The sequence below is a fragment of the Prunus dulcis genome, chromosome 6 (assembly GCF_902201215.1).
Source record: "Prunus dulcis chromosome 6, ALMONDv2, whole genome shotgun sequence".
Classification (NCBI taxonomy): domain Eukaryota; kingdom Viridiplantae; phylum Streptophyta; class Magnoliopsida; order Rosales; family Rosaceae; genus Prunus; species Prunus dulcis.
Genome location: NC_047655.1, coordinates 6,124,117 through 6,136,816, shown reverse-complemented (window position 1 = coordinate 6,136,816; position 12,700 = coordinate 6,124,117). Strand labels below are relative to the sequence as shown.

The 12,700-nt window shown below is 38.0% G+C and overlaps 1 protein-coding gene across 1 annotated transcript; it reads left to right on the top strand.

Moving 5' to 3' along the window:
• Positions 1 to 202: 202 nt before the first annotated feature.
• Positions 203 to 1,331, top strand: LOC117630215 (chitinase 2-like). Its single transcript, XM_034362957.1, has one exon. The coding sequence runs from the start codon at positions 258 to 260 to the stop codon at positions 1,185 to 1,187; it is 930 nt and encodes a 309-aa protein (XP_034218848.1). The 5' UTR covers positions 203 to 257; the 3' UTR covers positions 1,188 to 1,331.
• Positions 1,332 to 12,700: the final 11,369 nt, after the last annotated feature.

Sequence of the window (12,700 nt, the reverse complement as noted above, 5' to 3'; positions counted from 1 at the left end):
TAATATAAAAATTATACACAATCTAGATGACTACCACAATTTTGTCTCTTGCAATCCTGCCAAGACAAAGCTCTGCACAAACAAACTTACTGTAACGGCACTGCACACACACAACCAGATCAACTAGCTTGTTTCCTCATATCCCTTATCTGCATATTCACACTGAGTGCTACACTATATAACTGGCAGCTAACAAGTTTCAATTTCACTCATAAACATACATAAATACGAAAACATCTAGCAGTCTTCAATAGTATATGAGCAATATGGCACTCTCAAAGCTTAAGCTCATCTTCACCCTTTTCTTCCTTCAAGCCTTCCTCACATCCCCCACATCAATCCAAGCAGCCCCAGCAAACTCAGATCTCTTCAGAGAATACATAGGAGCTGAATTCAACGATGTCAAGTTTTCTGATGTCCCCATTAACCCAAATGTTGAATTCCACTTCATTCTCTCATTTGCCATAGACTATGACCCCTCAGGCTCTTCTCCCACCAATGGAAAATTCAATGTCTTCTGGGACTCTGATAATCTTAGCCCTTCCCAAGTTTCCTCCATCAAAAATCAGCATTCAAATGTCAAAGTGGCCTTGAGCCTAGGAGGAGACAGTGTGAGTAGTGGCTCTGCTTACTTCAAGCCTTCCTCAATTGACTCATGGGTTTCCAATGCTGTTTCTTCTCTCACAAGCATCATCCAGCAGTACAATTTGGATGGAATTGACATTGATTACGAGCACTTCAGCGCAGACCCCGATACCTTCTCCGAGTGCATTGGGAATCTTATAACAACCCTCAAGAACAATGGAGTGATATCATTTGCTTCCATTGCTCCCTTCGATGATGACCAAGTTCAGAGCCACTACTTGGCCTTGTGGAAGAGCTATGGCCACTTGATAGACTATGTGAATTTCCAGTTTTACGCATACGATCAGGGCACCACAGTGTCTCAGTTCATCAATTACTTCAAGACACAAAGCTCCAATTACAATGGTGGGAAGGTCTTGGCAAGCTTTATCAGTGATGGGAGTGGTGGACTGTCCCCCGAGAATGGTTTTTTCACTGCCTGTCACAGGCTCAAGAGTGAGCAACAACTTCATGGTATCTTTGTTTGGTCTGCAGATGATTCCAAGAAAATCGGTTTCCGCTATGAAAAGCAATCACAAGCTCTCTTAGCAACCCCCCACTAGTACTATATTATCTTATGTATTTAGCTTCTATATGAATATGATTAAGAAGTAAGCTCTGGAATTGGATTCCTGGGTATTGTAATGCTTGTTGTACTTCTATTTACCTGGAGTTATATACATATTTCAGATTGTGTCGTTTGAGTATGTAAGATCGCTATATTCTATAAAATTTGCTGATTTTAACAAATGGTTTTCTTGTTTCACATGCTAGCTACTCTAGCACTGGCCTCTACATAATTCAACTTTCTTCTTTGATATGTACTTACACCAAGAACAGAGTTCTGAATGCTCACTTTCCTTCTACCTCCTAGAACAGAGTTCTGAATGCTCACTTTCCTTCTACCTCCTTTTTTATTTATTCAACAACTTGTTGGAATTTGGCTTGCCAAAGTGATGTCAAGAAGATGGAATTCGGTGCGAAGCAGCTGGAGCAAGAGTGGTGCAGCAGAGGAGCAGAAAATGGCTTGCTGTGCAAAAGCGATCGATTGCTTCTTCCAAGCGATTGATCGCTTTCGCACAGAGAGCTCCGTGGCTCACAGACTTGCAAGCAATCGATGGCTTGGGAGAAGCAATTGATCGGTTTCGGCTGCTGGGAATTTCTTCTATGCGTTTTGGCTTGGTTTTCCATGTGTTTGCAGTTCCCATTCCAAATGGCTTTGTAACCCCAAGGTCAATGAGTTAGTTGGGAAGCTTGTGAGCTGTTTTGCAGGTTAGGAATTAGTTTGGCAAGGGAGGAACTGATTTGTATTAGCTCTAGGTGTGACTTCCAGCATGTGTTGTAGTTCTAGGTGCATGACTTCCTATCCCAAACATTAATGAAGGTAGCTGGTGTGAAGACTTCACATCACAAGACAAGGTTGGCTACTATGAAAACTTCTCAGCACAAGACATTGATGAAGGTGGTTGGCAAGGTGAGATAGCAGCTGAAGGGAAGCTCTTTACTTGTCTATTTAAGGAGAGAGAGTGTAGAGAATACAACTTGAGTTTTAGCCCGGGGGAGCTGGGAGTCCAAGGTGCTTTGAGAGCAAGTAAGAGCTGGGAATGCAAGGTGTCTAAGCGAGCCAGAGCAAAGGGGCTTAGGCTATAGTGCAAGGGTAAACACATGGGAGCAAGTTGAGCAAGCTTAGAAGGGCAAAGTAGGGTCATCAAGGGTTTGAGCAGGGTAAGAGATAAAAGTGAGCTTGATGGAGAGAGTAGTGTTCTAAGGTGGTTTTTGTGTAAACCAAAGTTGTAACATACTCTTTCATAAGTGAATTTATCAAGGGGATCACCAAGAGGATGTAGGCAAGATTGGCCGAACCTCTATAAATCTTTGTGTCCATAGTTGTATGCTTGTTCCGGAAGTATTTGCATTCCATTCATCTGCGAATGTTAGTGTATGTGCCAGTTGCAAAGCCCATTGAAGACAAGTTCTTGGGGAGTTTTCGCAATCCAAGAGGTCTTGGAATGTTTTGCCTCTCACCTACTGGCACCCAGGCTCGTTTGTCTTAATAACGAGCGGTGCCAAGGAGACTAGTGTTTGAAGAGGATTGCGCAACACAACTATGGTATATGAGATTTGAACTCGGACATTCTCGAACAAAATGGAAACTAAATGCCGCTAAATCAAATGGACGAGGCTCACTTTGACCTCTTTTTTACCAAAAAACAAAAAACTAGATCTTAATCCCTGAATAAGATGTAGGTTAGATTAATCACTTCTGTAATTTAAAAAATTGATTCTAGCCCTTTGATCACATACCATATCAAAATAGCCTTGCAGGTTTGCTAAACCTGTTGGTGCAAATGTATTTTCATTGGTCTAAGACCCCATAATTTGCAAATATATATATTTTTTCTTTTGAAGTGAAATGAGATATTCAAACTTAGGATCTCTTTCAATATTGAGAAGAGAAGTACCACTAAACTAACAGATAGTTGGTTAATTGCCTATGCTTAAGATGGTAGATCCTGGACTTAGCTCGAGTTCATGATAAATTAGTATCTTCATGTAACCATATTTAGCAGTACTTAATGCTTTTGTTATTTGCAAACATATAATATATATATATCGTGATAAAATCAACTAATCAAGCCCAAGGTCTAAAATATTGGTGATATCGGAAATATCGGTTGTCCAAAAACATGAAAATTTCGATGGAAATATCGGGATATTATTGATATCGATAAAAATTGAATAAAAACCACGGAAATTGTAAGAAAACCTTGGAAATTTTTATTGAAACTTTGTAGGATGCTTATTTAGTCAATTATCTATTAGTTTATCACAAAAAATTGGAAGGAAATGCATTGCATGATGGATTTAACTAATTTAAGTTGATTATATAGCGAGCTGACAAACATTGTGAGTGTAGAAAATATGTAGTAATTAATGAAAGAAGATTAAACACACCACAATCATTTATATATAATGATTTACTACAATATTTTACATTTTATACATTGCATGGTAAGATATATAAGTGACTTAGTACCACATAGAGTTCATATGAGGTTCAAATTTTTCACTATCTTAATCATCTCTATGTGTAGAGTAAGTGTATTATGAAGAATAGTCATCAAATGATAAATCCCCAAAATAGTTTTGCATGTAATACTTGCAAAAAGTGTTTGCGTTAATACTAGAAATGACATTCTTCCCTCTTAGGACCTCACTTTGAAAGTAGCAAGAGTAAACAGTGCAGAATGGCCCCCATTTTTATACACATTAAGAAGAAATTGGTTTCAAGAGTCTCATTTTTATACGTCCCAAAAAAAAAAAAAATTTAATGATATACATGTGTGGACTTTGTCAAAGTAAGAAATGTAAGGTCCATCATTCCTTGCCTGTCCATGTCTCAATATTCAGAAGAAAAAAGAACTTACCACTTGGACGCCACAATACAAAGCAAACCAAGGATGACTAATTTTACAAGAGGAAACACCTTGAATCCCCTTTGTGTTTTTTTCCCTTTCCCCCCCCTTTTTTTTCTTCATTACATCGATATTTTCGATATTTTAGCGATATTATAGCGATATTGTAACAAAATATTGCTAAAGTGTGAGCGAAATTATCGACGTCGATATTTTCCGATATTATCGTCGATATTCTCGATATTTATACGATATGTGCATGGATACGTTTCGAAATATCCGTGATTCGAAAAAAAGATAATATCCTTGATATTTTGTCGATATTATCAATATTTTAGACTATAATCAAGCCTAGCTCAAGGCACTCTAACGTGATACAAGGATTTAGGGCTTGATGATGGAAATGTTGGAGTGATTGAGTTTTGAAAATGCAACTCTAGCAGGACAAGCACTCAAGTCAAGTGGCATGAGTGCGGAGCACTGGATACAATTTTAGTATTGGCTTGGCAGTAGCATTAGCAATTCCATTAGCAGTTCGAGAATGAAATGTTGAAAACAGATTGTGTACAGTCGTATATGCCAGAGAAGTTGATTTTGGTTCTATATTTATTTAATTACCAAAAATAAAAACTTCGAGGTAGCTTAATAGAAGTTAATTTTTTGGTCCTTATAGTTTGATCAAAGTTCTAGTTTGGTCCATAGAGTTTCAATCATTCCTATCCGATATAAGATATAGGCCCCGTTTGGTGACCAAGACTAGACAAGACACTTCAATTTTTGGATTGGATTGGTTGGGACCAGACTTGAATTATGTCCATTGTTTGGTGCAAGATTGGACCGAACATTAAATTTTTAAAAAAAAAATTAGAAACTTCGAAAAAATACCAAAGATATTCGTTGTCCTTAATCCAGAATCTGTCGATTTCCTAGCTTCCATAACGTAGAAGATGCAAAGATTCCCACAACCTAATCTATTAGAACATTGAATTTCACCCGAAAAATCATGACAAGCACTCATGCCCACCAAACGATGACTAGCAATTGAGAGGCTTGTGTGTGTTGGTGTTTTGACACCATGGAAAAGAGACTACTTTACCCTCAAATATGTCCCTCACATAGGCATGTGTGTGTTGGTGTTTTGACACCATGGGAAAAATACTACTTTACCCTCAAATATGTCCCTCGCATATATTGTGAGGCATGGTGATTCTGTCCAAATATATATATATATATATATATATATATATATATATATATAGGGAAGAACCAACATTAATAGTAGAACAGGAGATAGATAAAGAAGCACAAGAGAAAACAGAGAATCTTACAACCAACTTTCAGACTAATGCGAGAATATAATGCATAAATGAAAATAGTAAAATAAGATTAATTTCAAAATAAGAGAAATTCAAGATAACTTACAAAGCTGTCTTGTTTATTGAAAGCTAAACACTCAGATATTTACAAGTGAGTTCATGTCTGAAGGAGTTTCAGAGAGAACTTTTGAAAACTAAGAAAGGAGAAAAAAAAAACCAAGTGCTTACAACTGAGGCCGAAGCCAGCTTAAAAAGAAAGAAAGCAACTAAGGTTTGAATCCAAAGTAACCCTAATTGGAGAGTAACCATGGTTTCAAGTACGGAAAACAACTTTCTCTTTACCTATTGGGGTAAAGCAGGGGTAAAAGCAAAAGTATTTTTGTTTTACTCTCTTTACCTATTGGGGTAAAGTAAGGGTAAAAGCAAAAGCAATTTTGTTTTTACGTTACAATTATTCTGATTCCAACATTTCACCGGGGTGAAAAGAGGAAGTGATGGCAACTTTTGACTAATCAGATCCCAAATCATACGCGTCATAAGGATCCTGCGCAAAAGGGATATTGGGATCAAAGGAGCTAGAGCCAGGCTGACAGCTGGATGCAGATGGGGAAGATTCGTTGTCCTCATCATCATTCATCTGACTAGCTTGGTCAAGCAATTGTGCAGCAAGGGCCCGGAGTTCAGCTTTGGATTTTCCATCGATTGAGATGGCCGAGCTGACTGAGCCTGTAGGAGAACTTGGCTTGGGATGATGATCCGATTGGGGAAAATCCTTGAAAACATAGATGGAAATTCTGTCCATTGAGAACTTATCCCACCACTTGACAAAATACTGGCGAGACATGATTCTGGTTTCCCAATTGACATGATAATTCCACTTCATAATCCAGGGAATTTTGTACCTGGCAATAAAAAGAAGCAACTTGGGGAAGAACAATTGTTGTTTATTAAATTGGGATTTACTGGCATAATAATTGGTCAGATTATGGACTTCAGTAGGAAGGACATCAGCTGTTGGGCCATGTTGATCCCACCAATGAAGAAACCAGTAGGGGAAAGGACTCCTGAATTTGGCATCGAAATTAATGAACCAGGAGTGGGAAAAATCAACTGTTTGATGGAGGAAGATATTATACCATGCATCAATGTAATCTGCATAGGTATAAGGATGAGTGGACTTAAGGTGTTTCAACTCATAGGGGTGGCGACTGAATTCAGCTTGGCTCAGAATTTGCTGAATATAAAGGGAATGATAGAGGATGACCGCGGGGTTATCTCTATCCTTAATAGGCTTAATTTCAACTGATTTGGTCTCATGCAGGATATCCCTATAGTATTTGAGGTCTTTATAGGGTGCAGGAGGAAGGAAATGGGAATTAGGAGGGAAATATGTCCTGACAATTGTTATCGGATCAGAAATCCCATCATACAATGGTTCGATTATGAACAAATTAACCTTATCTTTTGGGAAGTAAGGGGACGACTTTCTGAACTGGGTGGACGACTGGGATGTTTGGGCAATTGGAGCAACTGGAGGAACTATTGCAAATGGATCATAGTCAGAAACAAGGGCTGACTGATAATTAGGGCGGATTGGGCCAACGGTGGATCCTATTGGGGTTCCAAGGCTGGTGAATCTGTTTGCAATTGGGACGATTGGGATTGGGGGATGACCCGCATATGGGACAATTGAGGCTGGATGGACCATTCTGGATTGACTCATGGATGCAGGGAGGACTCTTTTGGGCGACTGGGCTTGAGTAGGTGTTTGGGAGGTTTTGGGTTGGCTGGACTGGCTAGCACTAGTTTTCTGCTTGTCTTTTTTGGGTGCCATTGCTTCCCCTGCAAGAATTCTCGAGTAAGAAAATCAGGAACAGAATTCTCACTACCTCTCAAAAACTTAATATCAAAATCAAAAATACTTAAAATACTTTGCCATCGTGCAAAAATCTGTTTAGATGCAATGTTTTGAACATCTTTTTCTAAAACATGTTTTGCAGATTTGCAATCAACTCGTATTAAGAATTTTTGATTAAGTAAATCATCTTGAAATTTAGAGATGCATAGTACTATAGATAATATTTCTTTCTTAATAGTACTATAATTACTTTGCGACTGATTCCAAATACCAGAGTGGAAACGAACAATTTGCTCTGGCAAATTGGGACTCAATTTCTGTTTAAGAATCCCTCCATAACCAATGTCAGAGGCATCAGTTTCAACTATTTTGAAGGAATCAACTGAAGGAATGCCAAGACAGGGAAGTGTCTTAACATGAATTTTGATTTGTTTGACAATTTCTGTGTGGACAGAGGACCAAGGAGGAGGATTTTCCTGCAACCTGTCAAACAAGGGCTTACATTGTTTTCTCAGATTTTGATAGAAATCAGAAACATAATTGAGGGATCCTAAGAACCTCTGGAGCTGACTCTTATCAATAATTTCATCTGGGAACTTATCAGCAAACTGAATGACTCGATCAATTGGACTAATCTGAGACTGACAGATATTGAAGCCAAGAAATCGAATACTAGTTTGGAACAATTTGATTTTCTTAGCAGAAACAACTAGACCATTTTGCTTAACAACTTGAAGGAATATAGACAAATGTTTCCAATGCTGTTCTATCGATTGGGAATAGATTAAGACATCATCAATATAGACAATTGAAAAATGGCTATAAGCATTGAAAATTTCATTCATAATATTCTGGAATTCACTAGGCGCATTCTTAAGACCGAAAGGCATAACATTCCATTCATAATGACCAAACGGAGTGACAAAGGCGGTTTTGTACCGATCTGACTCTTCTATTTGGATTTGCCAGAATCCACTCTTAAGATCAAATTTGGAAAAGACAACTGCTTTTTCTAACCGATTAATTAAGTCTCGCTTATTAGGTATGGGGTACCTAATCCATTCTAAGACTGCATTGAGGGGTTTGTAGTTGATAACTAGTCTAGGGACTCCTCTTTCTAGTTCAGCATTTTTCTGGACATAGAAGGCAGGACAAGACCAGGGGGACTTAGACTTACGGATGATTCCCTTCAGAAGTAATTCTGTAATTTCTTTTTTACAGAATTCCATTGTCTCCTGATTCATTTGGATTGGTCTGGCTTTAGTGGGGATATTTTTCTCACTAAAGGTTTTGGCGTAAGGAAGACTGACAATGTGTTGTTTCCTGGACCAAAAAGCATTAGGCAGATCAGAACAGATATCATTGATCAATTTAGTTTCAAATTCATGAACTTGTTTCTGGAAAGGTTCATTCCTAATTTGTTGACTGATTCTAGTATGACTAATTTCTTCCTGGAGAGAAGACAGATGTTTAGTCTTACTGGAAATCAAAGCAATAGTTTTGGAGATTGAACTTTTCTGAAAGGTTTTCAACTGGTGCAACTCTGGCTTAGATAAAAATTCAAACTTGGCTTGTTCTCCTAGGTGAGTAGAGATGATGCCATCATGGTTCACCTGGAAAGGATATAACAAGGCAAGAAAAGGTAATCCTAGAATAACTTCATCAGTAATGTTTTTTACTAGAACAAATGAAGTTTTAAAGCAAATTTTATTTTGACAAACATGGGCGCGGGGAATTTCATAGTTCAGCTGTAGGGATTTTCCTGAAGCTGTTCTAAGAGATTCACAGGACTTAGTATAATACTTGGTAGGTATAAGACCTTCCTGGATGCAGTTAAGGTCAGCACCTGAATCAAGCAAAGCGACTGTGGTAAAATCAAACTGATCAACAAAAATAGTAACTTTGACATACCATTTCTTGAAGTTAATTCTTTTGACTAGACATAAGGCCTGTTCTGGATTCAAAGATTCATCATCTGAGTTTGTTGGACTCTGAGATAAATCATCAGGTTTGAGAGCTATTAAATCCTGTCGGATTTCATAATTCTCAGCTTGCAATTTCTGGCTTAATTGTTTTAGATCAACTATCTCCTTCTTGATTAATTTTACTTCTGAATGTAAATCATGAAGGGTGATGTCTTTTTTGCGACTGAACCTTTCTAAGGTTGTATTTAAACTTATCTTTTGAGGAGGTGGAGACTGACTTGGACCTTCCTGACTAAGGAGTTTCCGAAATTTCTTCAGATACTCAGCCTTCAACTCTGGGTTTTCGACTTTACAGATTAAGTCTATGAGAAGTTCTTCTTGTTCTTCCTGTTTAGTAAGAACAGAAATGGATTTCATAGAATTACAACAATTATCTTTACAACCGAGTTGTATATGGGGGGAACTAGGTTGTGAGTCCGAGGAATAAGAATTCTCAGAATCACTATCAGTCGATGACTCGAGATCACTAGGTTCGGAATCCTTAAGATCTAGAAGTCGGATTAGATTTTCTTTTTCAACTTCTTCAATTTTTAGTTGTTTGATTGTGTCTTTCACCTTGCATTTATTAGCATAATGACCTGGTTTTTGACACTTCCAGCAGACAACTTTTCCTTTTCCAGAATTGTTCTGGAATCGGTTTTTTTTATTTTTTGATGGAAATTTTTTCCAATTCTTTTTAGGGCTATGTTTCTTAGTCTTATAGAATTCTCTATCATTATTTTGGTATCTATTTTTTCGATTGTGGTAAGAACGGGATTGACTCTTATGGTGTGACTTAGTTCGACTGGAGGGAGGTAGGCTAGTAAGACCATATTGTTCGCAGAAATTTCCTAACTCATACTTAGCGGATTTTCTGTCAGACTGTATCTGCTTACCAATTTTCATGTCAACACACATCTTCATACCGACTTGGTTGATAGTACTGACTAGATTTCCATAGGTCAGATTATTCCAATCAATATGTCCTTGTTCATTACTAAGGGTTGTGCGAATCTTATGGGCAAATAGGTTTGGAAGGCCATTAATGAATTTTTCTTTCCAAAACGACTGATTACTATCATTTCGGAGCATTACTCGCGAAATGAAAACATCTTTATACCACCTAAAGTCAGACAGTTTAGGGCAACGAAGGTTGCTAAGCTGGTCATGAATTCTAGAGGTAGTATGGCTTGGGGTTCCTATGAAATGCTCAATTATGGTGTAAAACAGAGTATTGACTCCATCTTCTATTCCTTGACCTATTTGTTCATCAAAGATAGGGAGACCTTCATCATTAAGTTTTACAGCATGAATAATTAAGTTTTTAGACTCAGGTGTGAGGTGTTTATCCCACCAATTGCGGAGGGTACCTGTAAAACTTGTGACTAGCAGAGGTACAATTTCAGATTGTCTAAAACTGTGATTTGAAATATAACTATTGGCAACCATGGACATATGTTGAAGTTTATTGAAAACCTCTTGCTCAGAAAGACCATCAATGTTCCACTCATACAATTTATCAGAAGAGACAGAGAACTGGTTCTGAAAATGTCTTTCTTCGAATTGTATATCTGGAGGTGTTGGTCGAGTGTACCAATTTTTGGTAAGACTAGTAGGGGTGACTTGGTGAGTTAACCGGGTAACTCTGGGTTCAACTGCAAGTTCAGTAAAGGCTTTCTCAATTTTTGAGATATTACTGTCAACTGATTCTTGACTCTGAATAGATTCTTGGTCAGAATCCGGATTAATGGAGTCAAGAACTTTAACTCCAGATGGCTCACTCTTTACAGGTGTCAATTGTTCCAGCATTTCTTCAATTTTTTGAAGGGTAGGTTTGATCTTAAGAGTTGGATTTATCTTGAGATCCTGGAACTGGACTAATGGTTTTTCAACTTTAATGTTGGATTTTTCAGAGGAAAGGGTTAGCTTGTCTACTTTAGTTTCAATTTTGTCAAGCTGTTTTCCTATGACAATTAGACTCTGATTGGTGTAGTTGCTTTGTTCTATCAATTTCTTCTCTGAATCTAATTTTTCAGGGATTTTGAAAGGACAGGCAGGGATCTGAGTTTTCTTAAAATTAATTAAGATAGACTCAACCGGGGGATGACTGGCAACTACTTGTGTGTCATTGGGTAAAGACCATGTTTCTTTGGTGATTACCTTCAATTTTTTAGACATGTAGTGGGTTTCTACAAAATCTAAATATGGCATTTCGACCTGTTCTTTCCGTAGGTAATCTTTCCATTCAACAAAGATTGCGTCACGGCGGTACTTAAGTGGAAAAGCACTATGGTAATCATCTCGGCGCTTCTGGTTTTCAGGAGCTGTGAGATGGGCTTGTAATTTTTTCCAATTAATGTGAAATTTATTTAGAACTCTAAGTTGAGGGTCAACAAAATCAAAACCTTCAAAGTCAGTTTGAGTTGGAGACTCGGGAGATTTTGGCTTTTGTTCTTCAACTGGTTGTTTGCCATAACAGGGTTGGCTAACCTGTGCTGCTTTCCTGAGGGATTCTAATTGGAAATCAATCAGGGCTCTTTCTGCTTCTAGGTCTCGTTCTAGAGTAGAAGAAGAGGCTGCAAAGGAATGTCTGGCAGGGATATGCCTCTGGGATTGACCAGGGGTTGGCAACTGTTGTAGCTGGACAGTAGATTTTGGAATTGGTTGGGTTCCAAAATTGATTTTTACTGATCCATCTAAATATTGGTGGATGTAATCTAAATTATTTAGACTACGTTGGATTGGTGTTGGTGGATTGACATTTTTGAGTGTCCATTCAACTGGAAGTGAGACATCAGACCATTTGATTGTTTGAGGTACTCGGATGACGGCCTCGGGTCTATTACTTTGAATCAACAAGGTATGATTCTTAGGACTCTTATTAAGGGCTTGGAAGTTCATATTGGTTCCCGTGACCTTATAATAGATCCTAAAAATTAAGGCTAATGGTTGGGTTCCCGGAAGAACCTCATATCCAGAAGTCTGGATATTGAGTGTCAAGGTCTTAAGAATGTGGGGATCACTAAGACTGACAGTAAAGTCAGGATAACAATCAAAGTGAACCGGGCCATTGGAAAGACTTGATTCAATTACTCCGAGAGTACTGTCCTCACTGTTAGTGAATCTAGCATCTCTTAACCAGAGCAACACTGAGGCTTTAAGCCCTGTTCTGGTTAGTGGTTTGACGGCAACTTGGACAAGACCAATATGAAGAAAATTGTTTCCTTCATTCTTATGGCGTTTAATTGACTCAAGATTAAGCAACTGACAGACTTCAAGTTCTTTGCCAAGGGCATAAACTTGTTCAACTGTTTTAACATGGGTAGTGGTCTTAAAACTTGGTAAAGACCACCTCTTCTTATAGATTTCCTGACTGGGGACTCTAGGTATATTCCAGTCTCGGTAATCTAAATCATTATTATTAGATTCAAACTCTACTTGTTCCTCATTTACTATTTCTGGAAGACGACTAATACTGGTTCTTGAACTGCTCGAACTACAAGAATTAGATCTAAGGAAACG